General features: G+C 32.0%; 2 protein-coding genes across 5 annotated transcripts in view; one reads left to right on the forward strand and one right to left on the reverse strand.

Moving 5' to 3' along the window:
* LOC142322279 (vacuolar protein sorting-associated protein 11 homolog) overlaps nt 1-8,476 on the reverse strand; it is a 106,520-nt gene extending 98,044 nt beyond the window's left edge. For 3 of the 4 annotated variants that reach the window (XR_012755829.1, XR_012755836.1, XM_075361227.1), the window contains exons 1-3: nt 8,280-8,476; nt 6,843-6,911; nt 1,833-2,006 (exon numbers count right to left, since the gene is read on the reverse strand). Coding sequence is in view for 2 of the 4 variants with exons in the window: in XM_075361227.1 (XP_075217342.1) it covers nt 1,833-2,006; nt 6,843-6,911; nt 8,280-8,294 (258 nt within the window). In the remaining 2 variants the exon portion in view is untranslated. Of the gene's footprint in view, nt 1-1,832; nt 2,007-6,842; nt 6,912-7,803; nt 7,866-8,279 lie in introns of those variants that run through there. The other variant, XM_075361310.1, reaches the window with a different exon arrangement.
* Nucleotides 8,477-8,536: 60 nt separating this feature from the next.
* Uba4 (Ubiquitin-like activating enzyme 4) overlaps nt 8,537-23,368 on the forward strand; it is a 32,409-nt gene continuing 17,577 nt past the window's right edge. The window contains exons 1-3 of the mRNA XM_075361516.1: nt 8,537-8,747; nt 14,865-14,964; nt 21,509-21,601. Of these exons, the coding sequence (XP_075217631.1) occupies nt 8,745-8,747; nt 14,865-14,964; nt 21,509-21,601 (196 nt within the window). The 5' untranslated portion in view covers nt 8,537-8,744. The remainder of the gene's footprint in view (nt 8,748-14,864; nt 14,965-21,508; nt 21,602-23,368) is intronic.

Raw genomic sequence — 23,368 nt, forward strand, 5'->3', positions numbered from 1 at the left:
TTCCCTTTACTTTTCGACTTACCCTTGTACTTTAATACACTCGTACCTTGGTACTATAAACTTAACAGGAGAAACATTGGTCCAATAAAGCCAATTGTTCATAATACTGACACTAAGGGAGGCTAGTATCTACAATTAAATTTCGAAAGACAGAGGAATAAATATAGTACCGTAATTTTAATCAAGCACATTATCCAGTCACCCTTTTCCTCTTTTCTATTTTTCCTTCAGACAGCATGGTTATAGAAAATTATAATTCCAACACAATACATAATAAAAAAAAGGTAAAAACCATGGAGCAATGAGCTATGCTGATCCAAACAAAGTGATTGCCTGCCAATTAGCAGTTAGTTTTTGAAACAGCACCTCATGTCCAATGTTGCCACAGCTGAATATGTCAGGACTTTTAAATTAAACCAGCTCCTCCAGATTTTGTTAACTGCATCCAAAATCCATTAAAGGGAGGTTTATACTACCAAGGAATGACTACATATTGTTCAGTACAACTGTTTGTAAATTATATGTAATTTACATTACAATAATGTCAATATCTGACAGAGTAACATACCTTTTTAAATCTTTATTTTAATTTTATTATCTCATCTCAATAATTTAAAAACTCATTATTTTTATGATAAAACTGATGACGGAATTCACAACAAATTCTTCAGTTTAAGTAAGAATGCTCCATTAAGGTCTCTTTAAATTTCACTGCTTAGGTAAATTCGTTGATTGATATATAAAAATGATATGGTGTTTCCATATTATTTAATGCTTAACTTTTGAAGGAGTTTATTATTTACCAGTAAACTACCTTGATCATCAACAAATTTCAAAAATTACATTTCTGAATAATTCTAAATGATTAATTAAATTATATTTCACAAGAAAATTTATCTTCAAATACCTAAAATAAATTTAAATCGCTTCTAATTCATTCCTAAGCAAAAAAATCCAACAACACTGTCATAGCAGCTCCCATAGTTTGACAACTAAATTTATGGCTAAATCAGGTTGAGTACTCTCAACCTAATTGACTGACTGAAACCGGAGGTTTCAGTCGGATAGAGTAGTTCAATAAATGCCTTCAGTTCTGACTAACTTAACTTTTTTGCATTATTTCAGCAGCACAGTCTTGTTTTAACTTTATCCACATACTTATTTGCACACTGAAAAATTCCCTGTTAATATTTTATTACTTAAAATTTAATTACATATTCAAATAGAGGGAAAGAGTATTTAGTTTTTTCAATGAGCTTAGCAAAACATCTAAGCAGGTAATGTATCATCTTGACTAGTGTACAAATCACCTTTAGCTCTTCAAAACTATCAGAACAGAATGCACATTTACATTTTTTTTATTATAATCATATTCTAGCTGAAGAAAATTCTGGAATAACTCAGTAATGGTGGCACTGAGTCAAGACTTATATATAATGTATGTGAGTAAACATGATGTTCAAACAGATATGTAAAACTTCACACTTATAAATACATTCACATACAAATAAAGGTAAAACTATTTATTTAGAATATAATAAATAGTTAAAATTTGACATATAAATGAATTCAAGTAAAGAAGTACGAAGTAAGAGGTACAATTATAGTTGCTGGGTACACTTAAAAGTAAAACGTGTGACTAAAATGTAAAGAAGGAAAATGTACTAAGATATTTGTATTGGACAGTTTCCTTACTTCCCCTTTTAGATATAGTATGCCCAACAAAAAATTAATCCATAATACATCAATATTTGTTTATTAATCTTATCACACACACACATACACACACACACACACATCACTTAAATAATTCCACTGAATTGTAATCTGACCCCTATTGTGACAAGAAATGGTAGTTCTTTCGACATCTGTGCCAGGGTGACATTCCTGTCATAAGCACGAAACGTGTTGATGGTAAAATTACGAGTAATAAGATGTATGTAACCAACTGTATCGCCAAGAACCATGAGACCATTGCCACTGCTTGTTGCATTTATTTTCACATCCTGTCATAAAAAAAATTGATTAATTACAATTTTCATAAATTGAAAATGGATTACCATCAATAGCTATGCACAATCACAAAAATATATATTACATAAACTATTTCACTAATACTTTTAACAGAAAGAAAATTAAAACAAATTATGTTTTTTTGATTTTCACAAAACTTATTTAAAAAAGTGACAGCTGTTTTGGTATACAGTACCTTCCTCAGAAGTTATGTGTGGAATATAAAAAGTATTTTGTACGTACAGCTGTAACTTTTTAAATAAATTTTGTAAATATCAAAAAACATATTTTTTTTTAATTTGCTTTTTGTTATGATGAATTCTCATCAAATAAAGGCTTCATCTATCCATTATTAACACTTCTAAAAAAGGTGGTAACGTCATGACAGCTGCAATGGAAGCCAGACACATCAGGGAAGAGATGGGAGATGTGATAGCCGTCATGAACTTGTTCCATGTTGTGTATGTGGTCTCAGGTCAGGAAGCTGACCTTGCCCAGGTGTTAGTTGAAGTATTCAACAAGATTCAACGGAACAGTGGTGGCAATCTTGACGCCACTCAAACAAAGATATATGGACAACAAACTGCAACCTATGTTTTGTAGAATATTGAAGTGCAAGGGAAGGAAGATGGGACTGAAGTATCATCTCATTGCGCCCAGGACCAGACTCTCCTCGGCTTGGTGGTCTCAGTGGAGACCACCCACAAGACGAAGACTCTGATTCTGAAGTCTACAATAATGTATACAATAATGTCTACAATAATGCGAACCTTCTGAGGAAGGGTCACAGTTCCCCCCACTGCTGAAATTCTGTCCATCAGGAAAGCTGGTGAAGCAATAGAGATTAAGGTTAAAGATGGCAAAGTAAATGCAGAAGAATTTAAACAAGCCGTTGAAATAGCCTTAACAGATGGAACAGTTTGTATTAAGACAAGGACGGTGGCCCTCAGGATAAGAGGTTTTGGAAGGAGATATACAACCAGAGGATATAGCCTGCGGACTCTGTGAGGTGGCCAGACCAGAGATGCCTGGCTGCCTGCACTTCACGTTGGGGGGCTGGCTATGGAGAGACCAAGGTTGAGATATGCAGATTACAGTCCTCCTTGGCCATGGCAATTGCACAAAGAGGTTCGGTCAGAATTGGCCTCCTGTCTTGCCGAGTAGACGTTACGGAGATGCACTGAGGTGCTACCTGGAAGACACACAACGAGGAACTGCCGTGGGGTGGACAAGGCCATCTCCTGTTTTAATTGCGGAGCTGATGGCCATAAGGCAACGGACTGCAGCTTGGCACCCAGGTGCCTGACATATGGTATGGAGGGATACCAAACCGTTGCTACTGTATGCCCTAGAGGTGACAAAAAGAAGATGGATGTTGCAGGCCAGGGGAGGACTGGCTGTACTGCAACACGAAAATGAGGATACTACAAGTTAATCTACATTTGGCGTTAGCGCATGAATTGATGGAGAGGTATGTTACAGAGATGTTCGCGGACATTGCGCTCATCTCTGAGCCATATGCTCCTTGCACATGCACCAGATGGTAAGTGTTGGAAGATGGGAGAACAGCCATGTGGTTGTGCATGCGTACACCCCTATCTGATGTCCATTGGGAAAGGGGTTTGTGAGAGCGAGGGTTAGTGGAATCTTTGTTTATACTTGCTTTTCTTTTTCCTGTTTGCCTCCGGTAATTACCGTTTAGATAATTCTTCAGAGGATGAATGAGGAAGATATGTATGAGTGTAAATCAAGTGTTGTAGTCTTGTACATTCTCAGTTCGACCATTCCTGAGATGTGTGGTTAATTGAAACCCAACCACCAAAGAACACCGGTATCCACAATCTAGTATTCAAATCCGTGTAAAAATAACTAGCTTTACTAGGACTTGAACGCTGTAACTCTCGACTTCCAAATCAGCTGATTTGGGAAGAAGCGTTCACCACTAGACCAACCCGGTGGGTTTGTTTATACTTGCTATTTGTCGCCTAACATCACTCTGGAAGCATATAAAAAGAAACTGATGGAAATATCAGAGAACCTTCCCCTGCACCGGACTGTGGTCTTGGCAGGCGATTTTAATGTCTGGTCCACGGACTGGGGTTCTGTAAGGACAAATATACGCAGAAGACTCCTTATGGAGGCAATAGCGGCATTGGCAGTACTGGTCCCCAAACCTGGGAGGGATCCAGCACTTCCATCCTCGTACCCGATGCTGGCAATGATAGACGCCTTACCCAAGGTGCTAGAGCATGTGTTACAACAGAGAATATTAGGAGCAGCGGAGGAGGTGGGTGGACTCTCCCCCTGTCAATATGGATTTCGCAAAGGTAGGTCTGCCTTGAATGCCCTGGCCAATGTTTGCGAGGCAGTGAGAAGGTGGTGAAAGGCCCTGAAAGAAGGATATGCATCCTAGTAGCAATAGACGTCAAGAACGCATTTAATTGCATAACCCATGCTGCTATAATTGAATCATTGGAGAGATATGGAGTTCTACGGTATTTACAGGAGATGGTGGGCTCATATCTTGTTGGATGGAGATTGGAGTGCCGTGTACAGGATAGATTGGTGGAAAGCACACTTGACAGGGGGGTTTCCCAGGGGTCAGTCCTTGGACCGACCCTCTGGAACCTTGTCTATGATGGCTTATTTCAAGTGGCTTTACCACAAAATGTTAAAATAATGGGCTATGCTGACGACTTGGCCCTGGTCGTCGAAGCAGGAACACAACGTGAGGCCACGGAAAAGATTGGAAACTCCTATATGGCAATAAGGGAATGGATGACTGGGGCAGGGTTGATGCTGGCCCCAGAAAAGACAGAGGAGGTGGTGATCTCCACCAAATGGAGGCAGACAATCACACTTGTGAAAGAAGATAGAAGGATTGTGTCCAGGCCGGCAATCAAATATCTCCGAGTCTAGATAGACTCCAGGCTCAGATTCGGCATATATGCTATAGAAGCTTGAGACAGGGCTGATGATGAAGCTTGAGACAGGGCTGTCGACGCAGCGGCAGAGGAGACTACTGGCCAGGGTGGCGTACTCTACCTTGCTGTATGGTGTGGAGCTGTGGGCAGGTGCAGTTAGGTATGCTAGATACCGTGGCATACTGGAGGCATTGTACAGGAGGTGCTGCCTCAGGATATCGGCATACTGAACAGTCTCTAAAGTGGCTGAAGAGGTTTTAGCGGGTCATCTCCCACTCGTTTAGTCGGTATGGTGCAGGTATACATACACACTTATTAACATCTTGTGGAACCTGTTAGTGAGTCCAACACTGCTTCAGTGCCTGTAAAAGCAATGGTTGAAAATATTCTGATTTTGTTGACAAATTAAGGATATAATCATAAGTGATAAGGCATACTTTTACTAGGCAGCATCAATTTTCAATAACTCATCTGCTTCAAAAACATCTTTTTATTCTGACCGTGAAAACCATCTGGTGTTGCATGATAAAAACTTCTGGTATCATGGAGTTCTAATTCTTTAAGCCAAATGGGAAGCAAGTAATAATCAATGCACTGTGCTACAACAAACTGCTGTAGTTTCCTTGTTCCAGAGATCATCAAATGTGGTATTGATGTAAGCATGGTGTGGTTTTAACAGGGTAGAGTAATCACATATAGAGCAGTAGTTAACTCCTATTAAGTAATACACCAGCTGTTTAAGGGAAATGTTTCCCAGGAGTAAAATCTCTCGATTGTCAATGCAATGACAATTGTCTTCTTGATGTCATCAGGTCTATTACTTTCTCTGGAGCAACTTTAAGAGGTTGGTTTTTATTAAAAAAAACTTGGCACAGATGAAAAACTGAATATTAACATTAATAAAGAAATAAATTATGTAACAATTCTAAATTATTTTACATTAAGTAATTTCAAATATCTTGCTCGTGCATAACTTATAGGGTTTTTAATCAGTTTTATTTAATTGAACAACTTATAAATAAGGTAACACTTTATAAAATTAAATTACATAATAAATAAGTTAAATGCTTTATAGAGTCCAAGATATAATAAGTAAATTATGTGCCTTACATGCTAATTGCTCTGTAATAATTAAATAAATTTAGAGAAGAGCATTCAGGACTCTGAAAGATTGAAATAAATAAAATGCTAACCATTAAAACAAAATAAAATAGATCAGCTCTTGCAAATCATGAGGTTAAATAAGATTAGATACAGTTTCACTCCATAGTGTTATTATTTATCAACCAGTTTTGACAAAGCACAATAATATTTTTAAGTTATTTATCTCTCACATAAATAATTTTATAAAACAAAAATTTTATAATCATCATTAAAGATAATTTCAAATAGAAACTTCATATAACATATGTTAGTTATTAAATTGAAATGCTTATAAAATTAATCTAGCATAGTTAAACGAACCAAATTAAGATCTATTTACAATTATTATTGTAATAATAAGGTAATATTGTAAGGTGTAATTATTATTGTAATTGTACTTCATAATTAGTAGAATAAAAATGGAAAATATACTAGAATGATATAAGGCTCGGACATTAAATGTCCTAGCATTTTATGTTGTGAATCAAACTGCAAGCATGCACTCTGTAATTAGCATGTTTCTGATATAAGCTAATTTATTATAATAGGTTAATCGGTAAGAAACAGTGCTAAGCTTACTGTCTATTTGTTTTAACTACTTCGAAGCCAACCCAGAGATCAAGAATAAGGCGAAGCTTATATCTGAAATGATTCAACATAAATTAATGGAAAATTCCCAAAGCAATAAATTTTTTTTTGCAAAAATTCAACCAGAAAGATGAACATAATTTGGAAGAAATAATTAAATTAAATAATACAAACCCCGAGTGTTTCAGCAACTTTTCCTCCATCTACATCTTTTACAACATCAAAGAAATTGAATCTTCTCCACTAGAAATAGAAAATATTTTGTTATAAACAAACAAAATTGTATAAATCTTAACAGATATATACTGGACAAACAGAATAAAAAATTGACTTAAAATACTAGATGAGTTACAGTTGGTTTCCCAAATTACTGGTAAAAAACAGTTAATAAAAAAATTTTTAAATATTTTTTTATTATAAGTTTAATATACATAAGCAGAAGTGTTCAGTATCACTATTCTGCCTTTATGTATTAGTAGACCACACAACCACTGAATTTTTATCCTGATTTGTAAAATTACCTAAGTTTGCAATAAATAGCTTCACGTTAATCTGGTAATTTTCTTATTTTAAGAAAATGTTCTTATTTTCAAACTTTGGTTTCAAGTTATACAAATGTTTAATCTGAAAACAGTGGGGAATTAGGAAATGTCAAATTTATTTCTCGAGGATGGTACTTTTCCACTAATACTGGAGTATAGAAAATACTTGTTTTGTAGACTTAAAAGCTATTATCCTCAATTCAGGTAAAAAATGAACGTACCAGAATTCAAGTTAACAGTATACAAAATCGTATATTTAAAATCAATACATTCTTGTCTACAAGCTAAACTTTGTTACTTTTTTCTAACAATAGAAATTGTTACAAATTCTAACAATTTTGCTTATCATGAATTAAGTGTTCTTTCTAAGATAAAGTTTTTACTTTCTTATAACAGAGATAACAAAGAGTTATGGTCTCATGTACTTGATACCATTTTTGATATGAGTCTCCATTTTTGATACTTTTTTTGAAAAAGCCTTCATTATCAGTTCTACTGATAATATACTGATACATGTATATTCAATGGCACACTTATTATCATATCTCACTGTTGAGAAGTATTTGTGATTAAATTAAACATGTGTGACTTACTTCATAGTCATTAAGTAGCAGTATTTAATGAAATTTTATGATGTCCAATGGGTGATGTTAATGGATACCATACTTGAAAATCATTTTATTTCAAATTACTTCTGAAATGTAAACATGAAAAATAAAGTTATCCTGGTCCTATTAAATACCATTATAATTTTATTCTCTACTTCATACATGTTACTGCAACCATATTAATTTTATAATTTATTATCAAAGTAGATAAATAAAAGGTTAACAACCAGCATTAATCTATTCCATCCCATGAATAATTTTAGATAATTTTTTTTAACATTTTGAATACTTCAGTGAGGTGCACGTATAATAGTACGAAATAGAACGAATTTTATCTGAATAAACAGATAATCACATAAACCACTTAGTCATTAAGTATAACTTAATAAAATAAAACATAAAAGTTAACGAAAGGGAAACTTTCTGAGAATTACTATTTTTATTAGGTTATGATGACCCACCTCTAAAAATGCCATTCCTGTTGATTTTTAATCATCAAGAAATTGAGAACAGGTTTTCATACCTTATAACACTTAAAATAATTCAAAAGAGCTTATAAAAATAAATACATTTTTATTCTAGGATAAACAAGCTCATTTCTCATTGAAATTTTGTAATATTTATAGAGAAGTAATCACTCAAAACAAATCGAATTTTAAACAGCTGATAGTTTCTATTAGTCATCTGAAGACAATCGATGTTCAATTAAACGATTATGTGGCCTCGATAGTGATTGCAAATAAACTTAACCTTATGATAAACAAACATTAAAAAATTAAGGTAATTTAAGTTAAGGTAATATTAAAAAACGTATTGATGGTATGTAACATTCTACTAATTAATGTCCATTATTTGTGTAACGTTAATTGATTAAATAATTGAAAAGTAAACAAACGTTTTTATTTGGAATTTGGGTATTACACAACATGGTAAGTTTCCTGTAAATGATAATTTAGTAGAACAGTATTGCAAATAAATTGTTTGTGGTGTTTTGTTAACATTACCGTAGTGTAGGTAGTATTTTTAAGTTATTTATTGTTGCTCGTATATGTTTATGCTGTTACTTAATATATTTTTTTTCTGATAAGTAGTTTTATTTCTTAAATCCCATGTAGATTTTTTTTATAGTTTTTGAATTGTTTCAATTCCCCGCTCATACATTTTGTACTATAATATAATTAAAATATAGGTTTGATAATTACATTCATATAAAGAATTTATCGTTCAATCATTTCACATTTTTACAATTAGATGAATTTTGTAACATTAAAAAATGCCAGTAATTCTGAGCATTTGCTTGATCAGCCTCATTTTTTTCATAATTTTTTTTTATTCCATACTAGTTATGGTTAGGATCAGAAAAATACAAGATCTAAATGTTAGAAAGCAGGTTCGGCAGACAGTGGGTGACTTGTGCAAGGTCATAACTCACACTGGTAGAACTTTTGGACTCACCTTTAAATGAAAATATAGTCACTGCAGAGAGAGACTACCCCATATGTTCCATGCTATTCATCAACTTACGAAGAATGACATTAGTCATCATCAGTAGATGACTTTGATGATATTAAGTTTAGTTCATGGTATATTTTGCATTTTTGACATTTAATTTATTATGATCTTCAACTTTACAGTCATTAACCCAAATTTGACATTGATCAAGCAATTGCTCAGTATTACCAAAATGCGAAACCAAGACTGTGTTTCAAATCTAGGACCTTTGAAAGTATAATAATCAAAGACAAATACAAAATGCATATTTTTTTCAATCCTCAACTAAGTTGAAGCAGTGTGTATTACACATTGCTTACGCAAAGGTGTTCATTATTTTGATTTTAAAACATTAGTTTGTTCTGTTAAATACTTCCTTAACTACTGCTATTTCATTTCCTATTTTGTAGTCTTCTATTAACATAGTATAGTACCTAATTGTTTGTACTATAATACTTGTTCAATTCCTCCATTTTGTATGCTGATATTCATTGGCTCCTATGTTCATTACTTTGTTATTTACTAATATTCATTTTAATTTCATACTTTTTTTTCATAATATTTTCTAATTTTGAAATCATCTGTTGAATATGCAGTGCTTCATCTCCAAAAAAAATTGATATCATACATCTTCAACTATATACTAAACAATGTAAATGATAGGAACAGCCTTGTCTTAATGTTTTTCCTACATCAGAAAACTCGTCATAGGATTTTCTGATTTGGAGACAATTTCTTTAAACTATCTTTCTTTACAATCTATATTTTGGATTTTTAGATACAATTGAATGGTTTTCTATATCTACAAAACTAATTACACTTATCCAGAATACACTCATGTGTGCAGTCTTGTGGTTTTTAATTCAAGAATTGATAATGAAAATTATATTATCTTTATTAAATTCATTAAGCCTTTACCCCCCCTAACATTCTCTGTGCCTATTTGATACTTTCCCACTAATTTTTTGTACCTTAAATAATATATGTGACTTATTATTATAAGGAGACCAGACAGCTTGGAATGCTCATTAAGTTAGATCAACACATAGGTTTTGAGTTGTATGTACAAACTGACCTGCCACTGTAGTAATATATTTTTATTAAAACTAATTTGTTAGTTGAACATTGTAGTTCAATTATTATGTTAGATCATAACTGTCAGAAGTTTCATTCATTGACCTCATTAAAAGTGAGCCAACTTTATACGTGATTTGTTGAATATATAATATGAATTGACTGCCATATATATGATAATATTAAAAATTAATAATTTCAGCTGAGTTGTAAAAATGTAAAAAAGTAACTTAAGATAACATTGTTATTTATTTTATGATGAATCTATTTTTTGGAATAATCCTAATCTTAACCTTCAGCCCTTTCATAAAACAACATAAATTTTTAAAATTATACTAGTCATTGTGATAAAAATTTTAAATTCAAATTACCCATTTATTTTTTTCAAAAGTGTACATGCAATTTAATTAATTTATCAGCAGTTATTATAAATAATGTAACCATTATCCCTTCTTTGTTAACTTAAATAAAACATCTCCCATAATTCTGTTTGTGAATTAATTAACATTTTTGAAGTCAACACAGTCTGTTGACTAGTTGATGATATTCTTTCTTCGTTTTGTTTTTAAATTCATTTTAAGACCTCTTCATTTCTTATTTTTACAACTACCTAATTTTTAACATCTCCCTATTACACCACACTTGAAAAGCCTCTGTTTTTCCTATTATACTACTTTCCATATTTCTCTACCTCAGATTGTTACATTCTACACAAGTATTTTTAATCCACAGATTATTAATATTAGATTCTAGCAGATGCTTTTCTGAATAAATTTTTTTCTTGGTTATTCTAGTCTGCTTTTGGACTTAATCCATTTTTTGGATAATAAATTTTACCCCCTAAATAGCAAAAGGAATATAACTTCTTATATTATGGTATTGCAGTTTACTATGTTCACCTCTCATAATGTTTAATAATTACTCATTACCCTCTTTTCTGCCATTTCATTACCTTTGTTTTACTATTATTAATTTTCTCACCCAATTTTCTCTTCTAACAATAGATCCATTTCAGTATTTCCTTTAACTCATCCTTGTTTTATCTAAAGAACTTATTAATAAATTTTAACATTTGTTGATAAGTTCTTTAAACAAAAACAAAGTTGAGTTAAAGGAAATACTGAATGGTTAAGTTTTTTTGCCAGAACCTCTTTGTTCTCATTTTTTCTTTAATTCTTTTATCACTAACCTAAACTTTCACAACATGATTTATTATAGAATCAATAGTACAGACATAAATAATAATAATAATACAAAAAAAAAAACAAAGTTAATCATAAAGACAAATCATTTATTTAAAAAACAAAAAAATGATCAAAGTAAAATAAAAAACAAAAAATGATAAAAAACTTTAACATTTCAATTTGACATAAACTATCCAAATAATCTCTTCATAAAGATTTTGGTACTTTATACTTTATCTTCAGACTATGAGCAAGAATAGTAGGAAAAATAACAAAAACATTAGTCAAATAGAATTAATACAACCAGGATCTGTAATTAAAAATGATCAAATCTATAATGCAATTGTTTCATCATTTGCAATATTACAATATTTTTTGTAGTTACACCAATAATTAGAGAAACCAATTTGTTTTGCTTTTGCATACATTTTTTTAACTTTAATTTGGTTTTGGTCTAACCATCTAAATCTCTGTCTAACCACTATATAACCTATTTTATATCTTTTTTACATCCTGATCTCATTCATATTTGTGCTCTTTTATGATGTTTAAACTGGATGTTTATAATCACTAGTTTATACATATTGTAAACTTCTTGAGAAGCCCTAGTTCCTCTTTCATTTTTGTGATCTAGCACGTAATCTCTGATTACTTTCCCTTCTATATTTTCCTACCGCAGCACTCCAGTTCTAGTATTGTTTAATTAACATCTCCTTTATTCGACCAAATTATCTATTTCTTCATATACTCTTCAGTTTTTACTGCTGAAAAGTTTTACACATATTTATCAGCATTATTGAAGTAACCTGCATTTTTCAAGGTTTTTCATTACATTCAGTACTCAAAGCCTACAATAGGTAAGCTTTAAGTTTTTGGTTCTGTCATCAGTTACTTGGCACACAACCATTGAGAAAGCTGCTCCCATCATATAGGAGTTTTTTCTCTCCTCTGTACACTTACTCACTTGTTATGTTGCACCTACAATACAGTTACATGCTTTCAGAGACAGGTTAATTGGCTTGTTTGTAGGCAGGTGACTGATATTTATCTCTGGTAGAGTTTCTTCATAAGCTTGGTATTTTTTTTTTTTTTTTAGTTGAGCCGCCCTTCCTAAAACAAAAACAGCATTCCACCACTCATCAGGTACAAATATATTATCTTTCTGGAAATACATATTTGGAATTGTAGTATGTTCATAATTATCTTACCAATGGCCATTCCCCTGTCTATTACTTAAAGACATGAACTGTTACCTACAACTAGACTCCCAATCACCAGATTTTATTGCTGTTGTTATAAGTCCTATTAAGATTAGGGGCAGTTTAGTACATAAACTTAAATCCTCACCCATTGCACTGCGTGGAATACTAACTACAACCATGAAGGCTTAAATATTATATTCAATGGATTTATTTACAATGTGTTTGCGAATTTATGAAAATGTTTAAAAACTTAGATTACTCAGACTTAATGGATTATGAACTTGAATTTCTGGAATGTTATGTATATAAAATTTTAAATCCTCTTGCATTTCTGTACTTTAAATTTTTATACACAGATCGATATTAATTTTTACATAGTGTACATTGTACTCAGGAGGGCAACTTAGGTTTATCATTCTCTTGTTTGTCTTATGGGTGATCTTTATTGAGCTCATGCTGAAGTTCTAGATCACCTAATTTTAACGTTCTGACGTGGAATATAAAATTTTGTTGACATGGAATGATTGATTATTATACAATTCCTGATACCAGTAGGTGTTAAAACTATTACATTGTTTTCATCCGTTGTCGTGAATGCTTTTGTTCATGTTCATGTGCTCCTGTTTGAGAATTTTAATTTTTTATACTTTCTTCTGAACAAATATTTTCACATTATAACACAAAGGTTTGGTTGTGAACCTTCTGAACTTGTTCAGCTCTATATTTTATTGTTTAATTATTAATCAACCGACTGTACATATTTGTATAATTAAGTTGGTAAAAGCATATTAGAAGATATAGGAATTTTTTAAATTATTGGTTATGCTTTTACAAAATTTTGATTTTAATTTTAAAAGATCCTTTTTTATTACTGTTATTAATACTCAGGTATTTCCATATGTCAAAAATAACATTTGTGTTAGTTTCTGTTTTGCATCAGTGATTATTCCAAGTTTGCAAAGTTTTGCCCATGACAGCCATTGATGAAAATTATTTAATTCTATATTCGTTTGAAATTACAAAATAAAACAAATTTAATAAAAGAATGTTTTTTATAACGTCAAAATTTGTTCAGTTGTACTTCCAAACATCTGTAGTGAGTGGTACTGGAATTGCTTACTCTATTCACACTAGTGTGTACTGAAGCTATTGCTGGCAACCTTTTATAGTAAGGAAATTGCATATTTAAAATTTGGATACATAATTAGAGATGAGCTAAAATTATTATGCTCTTTTCATTTCATACATCATTTTTGGCTATTCTTGTGTTTGTATATTTTATTATTATATTTTAATTTGATGAACTACAGTCCTTTCTTTTATTTATATGATAATACCAAGGGTGTTCTCAATGTCAGTGGATGATTTGTGTTATTTGTAATTGTCCTGTTTGACCGGTAATCTTTCTGTAGAATAATGATAATGATATTTACCTTGGAGTACAAAAATAAAACAAAACAATTATATAATTAATACACAAAAACCCTAAAAACCACTGGCAGCAGCATCAGCTGATATCAGGGTGAATACAGCAGCTTAAGTTACTGTAGATTGCTGAAAGAGTGACTGAAAGCATTATTTAGTTAGTTGTTAAAAACAAATATATTCAGGCTAATTTTCACCATGTTTAGAAATTTAAATAGGTTATTTCAGAGGTAAAAAAAAACAAACAGTGTTTTTAAAACTGCAACAGAAAAGTTTGTAAAGATTTAGTTATTAAGTCTAAAAAAGGGAAAAGTTTAAATTAAAAATATGCTCTTAAAGGTGAGTGTATATTATAAATATTTAATTATAAAAATCAAATTTAATTTCAGTGTAGTGATGGTTAAAAAACTACTCTTCATTTCTATAGGTTGTAATTCACTAATGTTAGAAAAAGAAATAGTCAACTTAGATAAAATATTATGATTTTGTGGTGTGAAGAGTTGTTTGTTGTTTTTTTATAACTTAGTGATGAGTGTAAACTCTCATAGGAGATAATTTTCACGGTAGAAGAATTCACCTGTGATGATGAGTGTTTACTATATATTTAAATAAAGTTTAGAATATTGAATGTTCTATATGAATTATAAACCTGTTTTGTAAATCTTTACAGACTTCTGGAAGTGGTGATGAAGTTAAAACAAATTCATTAAACAATAAAGAGATAGCACGATACAGTAGACAGATTATTGTTCCAGATATTGGTGTTAAAGGTATATATATACAAATAGAATTCGTTAGTATTATTTAAAATGATTTTACATTTTAATGAACTGAAAAAAATGTACTATTATTATATGAGTATGACTTAATTTTTTTTTAATCATTTATAATGACTGTGTCATTTTAAGAAAAACAAAAGAAAAATTCTTTTGTGAAATTGCTACTTTCCACATGCAATCATTTGTTTCAAATAATATAACATAGATCCTGTAAGTGTATCAGAATGACAAAAATTGAACACAGAAGTATGTAGGCAAACTTGGTTTGCTAAATTTTCAAATTTAAGAAAATTGAATGTCAGTTTAAAGCTTTTTGTTTTATTCATTTTAAAAATTGTTATGTTGTATTTGTAAAATGATCATAAATACTTCACAGAATACTTCAGAGAATACTTCACAGAATTTACTGTATGCAACAAATATTATTGTAAATTGAGGAGTTTTTATTGTTTTCCACATAACTCGCTTAGTGATGGGGTAAGCTCTCATATGAGGTTAATTTTCAAAATAGCAGAATTCACTCTATCATGATTGCATTGTGTTATTTACAGCAAATATTATTTCATCAAACATTCATAACTCTATATCATACCTTGACTCGGTCAAGAGGTATTTATTTTATTTTACATTATCTATTTTGTACAATGATTGTTTTGTTTTTTCACTAAGTGAACACACACAATAGTGGACTGTATAACATTTTTATTGTGATGAATACTAAGACATTGTAATACTATGTAACATTTGAATATTTAAGATATTGTAACATTTTAACACTATGAATGCTTAAGACGACACACACATCTGTCTTTCACAATATCTCACCACGCACTAAACTACGCACCAAAGAATCCCCACTACTTCACACTCACATATCAACATACATCAGCACGCACAAACACATGAACAATACCAAACATACCCCCCACCTTGAAGGGCCACCTTCAAATGAACAAAAAATGTCACGAACATATATGCAAGTTACAGATTCCTACTTAAATGATAACAAAATACATATTAACCAAACTAAACCAAGAATACAAGAGAATTATACTAAAAAATGCATACAAATGTTGTAAATTCATCAATAACAAGTCAATTTAAATATGGTACAATTCAAAAAAATCTGTACTCTAAACATGATGTTAAATTATTGTCTGCAATAAACACAATAAAATCAGTCTATGATTTTAAATCTGTAAAAATAAACCCAAATACACATGAAAAACAAATTACACAATTATTCACTTAATTAAACTCTTACACAATAGTCATTCAATTATATTAAATGGCCATACACAATAAATTACATAAAAAAAACCAGAGAAAAGTGTTGAAGATTCTGCTGCACCACCTGCCATCTGGTGAGTCGGTTCATTGATGTTGATTGTAGATCTGGCTCTACGGGAGAAGTTATTACATCACCAATTAAGAAGTGTCCAGGAGTTAATGGAAGTAAATCATTTGGGTCACTGGATAAAGGAGAAATAGGATGGGAGTTTAAACATGTTTCTATCATTGTTAGTATAGTGTACATTTCTTCATATGTGAAGGAAGCATTGCCTACGATTCTTCTCAGGTGGAATTTTAGGGACTTCACAGCAGCTTCCCATAATCCACCGAAATGGGGTGCTCGTGGAGATATAAGTTCCATGTAATGTTGTCTTGAGCTAGCCACCTTTCTAATTCCTCCTTGTGATCATTGCTGTTAATTAAAGTTCTAAGACCCTCAAATTCCTTGTTGGCACCAATGAAATTGGTGGCATTGTCCGAAAACAATTGAGACACCTTTCCCCGTCTTGACATAAATCTTTTAAGAGCTCCAAGGAATGACTCTGTTGTTAAATCTCTAAATGTACAGCATTTGTTGCCATACAGACAAAAACTGCAATATACGCCTCGTCTGGAGTAATTCCTCCCCTCCTTCTGCTTGCTCGTACCAAAACTATCAACTTCTCCTTTTTCCGTTCCATGTTGAGCTCTGCATCGTTTTGATTCAATTCTGACTGAGGCCAATTATCTTTATTTTTGGAAAGCCAAGTTGAGCCCTTCCACCACATTACAATATCAGCAATTTTGCCTGGGCTTAGCCCTCGTGAAAACATAATCTGCTGGATTATCTTCACTTCTCACATGTCTCCATTCACAATGACCGGTTAATTCACTGATTTGAGCCACTATAACTGCTACGAAAGTTTTCCACTGCTTAGATGAAGATTTTATCCATGCTAAAGCCACTGTCGAGTCTGACCAGAGAAAACACGTAGGTGTTGAAGTCAATTTGAGTGCTGAGATTATCCTTACGACCAGTTGAGATAACAGGACTGCTCCATACAATTCCGGTCGTGATAAGGACACTTGTCTTATAGGTGCCACCCATGATTTTGCACAAATTAATTCAGTGGAGATAGTACCATCAGCTAACTCACATCGCAAATAAACGCATGCACCATAAGCCACAGTAGAGGCGTCAGAAAACCCATGAATCTGTATGTTTGTCGCATTGGCTGCACAAACCTTACGAGGTATATGCAACAATTCAAGTAATGATAATTCAGATACAAAATTGTTCCAAGATAATTGCAGTTGACCTGATAGTGGATCATCCCATCCACCCTTCAGCTCCCAAAGTCGCTGCATGAAAGCCTTTGCTTTCACTATTACTGATGTTAACAGCCCCAATGGATCAAACAACGAAGCTATTCTTCCAAGCACATTTCTTTTGGTAATTAATCGCTGCACATTTACCTTAGTCATAAACATGAAATTGTCACCTTTTGCATCCCACATGATACCTAACATCTTAATAGGCTGAGATTCATCTGCCCAAGAACCAATGAAATGCTGTTGTTTATGCTTCTCAGGTATATTATCTAACAGTTGTGAATGATTTCCACACCATTTCCTTAAATGAAATCCTGCACCTTGTAGCATTGTGATAAGTTCATCTTGAATCCTTCTTGCCTCTTCTAGTGAATCCGCACCTGAGAGCAGATCATCCACATAAAAATCAGATTGAAGCACTTGTGATACCCTTGGATATTTTCTCTTTTCAATTGTTGCCAAATATGGAGCCGCTGCTGTTCCATATGTGACGGTCATTAGTTGATATGTTTGTATCAGTTCATTTGAATCTACTCGCCACACACTTCTTTGAAAATCAACTTCATTTTCACTCACTCTTATCTGGCGATACATTTTCTCTATGTCGGATGTGAAGACAAATTGATGCTTCCTGAATCTCAGTAATATGTCAAATAATTCATCCTGCACTGTTGGTCCTACCAACAGGATGTCGTTTAATGAGACTTCACTTGAAGTCTTACAGCTTTCATCGAAAACAACGCGGAGTTTGGTGGTTGAACTAGATTCATTTATTACAGCATGATGGGGTAAATAAAATGATGAAACGAGCTGTTGATTTTCTGCACCTTCAGACAACAATATCATATGACCTAACTTCACATATTCCTTCATGAATTCACTATATTTTTTCCTTAGTTTGACATTATGATTGAATCGTTGTTCTAAAGCCTTCAATCGATGCACTGCTGTTTCTTGAGAGTTGCCTAACTTTCCTGGAGTTTCAATTGGCAAGCTTACAACAAATCTGCCATCTGCATCACGACTGACTGTTCTTACAAAATGGTTTTCACATTCAATTTCAGCATTTGATCGGGAACAATTGAGAGTGTGATCAATTTCTTCTACATTCCAACATTGTTGCAACTGTTTATCAACTCTTTCTTCAACAGACATATTACAACATACTGCTGCACCAGCCACCTGATTTGCCTTGATCTTCCCTGACAGGATCCACCCGAACACGGTATTTTGAAATACTAATGCTGTTCCAGTCGGTTTGATTCATTCATCACATAATAGATTGAAAAAATGTTCTGCTCCAATAAGAAGATCAATGTCAGATGACTTATGAAATTCTAGGTCGGCTAATTGCAAATTTGATGGAATTTTAATCTCATTTTTAACAATTGAATATGTTGGAATTGGTTGGGTTATTGATTTTAAAACTATGCAATCAATAGTTGTTGAAAAAGGAGTTACCTGCGATTTAATTTTACATTGAGTACACTGTGTCGTTTGTGTGGTAGAACAAGCCACGCCACTTACTGCAATATTACTCCTATCTGTGTCAACCCTAATATTTTTGCCAATTTTTCACTTATAAAATTGCTTTGGCTCCCTGAATCTAAAAGAACTCTACATAAATGAGGAGCACCTCGTTTGTCAACAACTCCCACTACCACTGTGGATAATAGCACAGCAATATTTACTTGATTTGAATTCCAATGAGCCACAGTTGTAGGCTGAACCTAGTCATTGGTTGCCTCACCGCCTTGTATATTGCCACTTGAGTGGTTACCTGACATTTTTACCTTACCAAGTATCTGTGACTGCGGAAAGTGCAATAAAGTGTTGTGCTTTTTCCCACAAGTTTTACAGCAACTAGAAGTGCATTCAGTTCCTCCCGTTCCTGTTCAGCACCTTCTGAATCAAGGGATTCAATTTTTGTTTGAATAATCTCGAACTCTTGCAACACGTTTTTAAATACATCAAATCTTAATTATAATTGCCCTAATTCCTTTTTGTTGGCCTTGCTAACAAAAAAAGTGTTAAATCTAGTGACCTTGGCCTTAAGTGTTCCACGATCCCTTTTTAATTGCACCAGATCTGACATTTATTTACGCACACTATACTAACCAGGAAAGAAAACAATCAGGATTGTGAATTAAATAAAATGCGAAAAAGAATATAAAGTAAGAATTAAAATGATAGGAATGATTTTATATAAAACGATAACATGGAATAATAAATAAATTGGTGATGAAAATAACTTATAATTAGCTACTTATCTCTCCGACTGCTAACTGATAAGCCTGCACGCCGTCTCCAAGTCTGCATACCAATCACATTACTACAGCCGATTACGCATCGACAGACGAACGCGAACCCACGTCTTGTTGTTATGACTTGAATAAAAAAACACGTAATGATTTGCTCCTTGACCGTGCTCACTCTGGTTAATTGTGATTTCACTATATTCACTGTTTCAGATATCCGGCCCTCGGATGACCAAAAAATGTTTTATTTTTTCACTAAATGAACACACACAATAGTGGACTGTATAACATTTTTATTGTGATGAATACTAAGACATTGTAATACTATGTAACATTTGAATATTTAAGATATTGTAACATTTTAACACTATGAATGCTTAAGACGACACACACATCCGTCTTTCACAATATCTCACCACGCACTAAACTACGCACCAAAGAATCCCCACTACTTCACACTCACACATCAACATACATCAGCACGCACAAACACACGAACGATACCAAACAATGATCATTCTTGTTTATCAGTGTTATTATTTTGTCGATAGCAGTATTCTAAAAAAGAGATAAGGTGTAGTGTAGGATTATGATTTTCAGAATTTATTATGTAGTGATTCATGCTAGTGAAGATTTCATTAAACAGAAGTTAGACATTTTAAGGGCTTATGTAATAAAAATAAAAAAATTGAGTTTATTTAAGTGAAAAATTAATTATTAGGAAGCAATATTATTACCTAGTAAATCCGTTATTTATTTCACTATCAACTTTTTCCTTTCATTGCTTCCTCTTTCTCTTCTTCCAGCAGCACAGAGGGCATCGTCTTCTTCCTGTGTGCAGGCTCCCTAAGTAAAATCTTTTTAGATCCCTTGAATCATTCAGCCTACACACAAGATCAAGTCATCTTTACTGCTTTTGTTAGACATAATCCATAATATCTTTATGATACATACCACCTCATATGTCATTATTTTCAAATCTGACCAGCATCATCTTTCTCATATTCCTTTTGATATTCATTTCTGTTATCAAAAAGTTTGATCATACCTTTGTTTTACATACAATGCTTCTGTTCCAGAAAGCAGTACACAGAACTATAGTTCTGTAGATCCTTTTTTCATCTCTTACATTTATCAAACAGCTGTTAACAATCATCCTACTCATATTATTGATCTCATCTAAATACATAACCTTATTGATTTTTTACATTATTTCCTTCTCAATTTTAATTCACCATCGATGTCCTATATCTATTCAACCAGATATTCTCATTTTCTGACGTTTACACTTAGACTTCACAATATTCTTCTCAAAGCTTCTGCACTATGTAGTTACAATTTTACTCATCTTCAGATTAAACCTTGTTTTCATTATAATCACAAGCACACATTTTCTTGCATATCTGTCTAATTTCCAGTGTCATTTTTGTAGAGAACAACAGCATTAATAATATAGCTGATACGTTTTTACATGTCTTAAGAATAACTTTAAGTGTATTTAATTTACATCATAAAAATAGATGTGTATTTGAATCAAAAGTTTATTATTTATTGGTTTTTTCCTGCTGCTCTGCATTTAATTTATAACTAAAAAATGATGAAGATGAGTGAACAGGTTTAATAACTTCAGAGTAAACATCCGTTTTATGTTTTTTATGTATTATTTTTTTTAGGACAGACCAGACTTAAGACTTCTTCAGTTCTTATCATCGGAGCTGGCGGATTAGGTTGTCCTGCTGCTCTTTACCTTGTAGGCGCTGGAATTGGTTAGTGCAGTATATATCTTTTACTTTTTTTAATGCTCATAGGTTTTATGTAATGTATAAAATTACAGCCCTTAAATTTTATTTCCTTTCTTGCCATGGTGTGTGTGCATGTGTGTGAAGATATGAAAATGTTTTATGTAACTATTCTCCACTTCTTTTTACTACTAATAATGTGATAATTAAACTAAATAAAGAAAAAAAATAAATTCTACTTAAAAATGGTTTATTTATGAAATAGTTGAACTTTAATCAAAGTCTTAAAATTGTAACATTGTCACAGTGCTTCCTGCAGAACAAGTAATCAATCAATTTATTGTATTATTTAAAGGTTTTTTTTTAGATTTATAGTGTTATTTAAAAAAATAAATAAATAAATACACTTCAAATTAATCTAATTTACTAATCATCTTACTTTCATTAAGATTCACCTATACTGCTCATAACTAAATTTCTCACAGTTTTAGTTGATAATATAATCACAAACAGTGCTGATGGTGTTTCAATGATTATTTTGTGTCCACTTTGTAGCCCTCACCATAACTTTTACTTAGTTATTAAAGACCAAACTTATTGAATTGAAGGACTGGTTAATAGTTTAGTTCAGTATGTTCATTCCACTCTAGTAGTGTGACTTCATCATTATATTAATCTTATGAGACTGTGACTCACTGCTGAGAATTTCCACACGCAAACAGTAAAATTTTAATTCATGTATTTTATCCATATTAAACATATGAAATATTCTCTGCTTTCATAATAATTTTATAAATAATATTTGAGTTTCATACTCCCTTACATTCTGCATAATAAAACTTAGGTATTTTTCATAACTTTCTGAATTGGAACATTGCCTGTTATCCCACCACTAGGCAAAACGTACATCATATCTTTCATATTATCTAGTATTTGCTGTTGCTTTAGACAGACATTCAAAGCTTTAGACAGACATTCAAAATCTGTTCTAAAAAATTATCTTCCTTTCAGCAACAACTTTCTATTAGCAATAGTGTTGCTAATTGGAGAGGAAAGACAGCGTTTGCCAGACCTCCTTTTTGTTTATGTTTTCTCTAATAGTTAAAAATATTGGTTTCGGTTTCTGGTACATATTCACTTCTTCTTCACTTTAAAACATCCAGTAATCTACATTTATTTGTATATTATTAATATCAACGATTTGTTTAAAATATGAAACGTTAAACACTAGTATAGTGCATATGATAAAAATAAAAGCTTGCTTGCGTGAGGCAGACAGTTACTGTGCAGGGCCATTATATTATTCTTTTCTCATAATTATGTTCATTCAGAAACTTAGTATTCTGCAATACAGTGTGTTTAACTATTTTCATAAATAGCAAAAATTCTTTTCACAATTAAAATTTATTATAATTTTGTTTAATTTCAGACAATAATTTTTAAAAACATATTTAGCATACATATTTCCTACTGCATACAGTATAAAAATGAATGGTTTATACTTGTATTGATATATTATAATTACACTCCCTCTATCAAATGAGTTATAATATGAATAACCACTTTATGCGAATAAAAGATATCAAAATATTTAATTAGAGTTTTACTTATATATATATATGCACTTGTAATGGGTGTTGGTATTGTTGATGATGTGTATAATAATAATAAACATCATTATTAAATAATAATAGGCCTATACCCTATAAATTATAATAATTTATTAATAGCTTAATCATTTTATATATATTCATAGAATAGCTAAGTAATTTTTTTTTGCATTGTTGACTAATA

This window comes from Lycorma delicatula, chromosome 1 (genome assembly GCF_047948215.1).
Source record: "Lycorma delicatula isolate Av1 chromosome 1, ASM4794821v1, whole genome shotgun sequence".
NCBI lineage: Eukaryota > Metazoa > Arthropoda > Insecta > Hemiptera > Fulgoridae > Lycorma > Lycorma delicatula.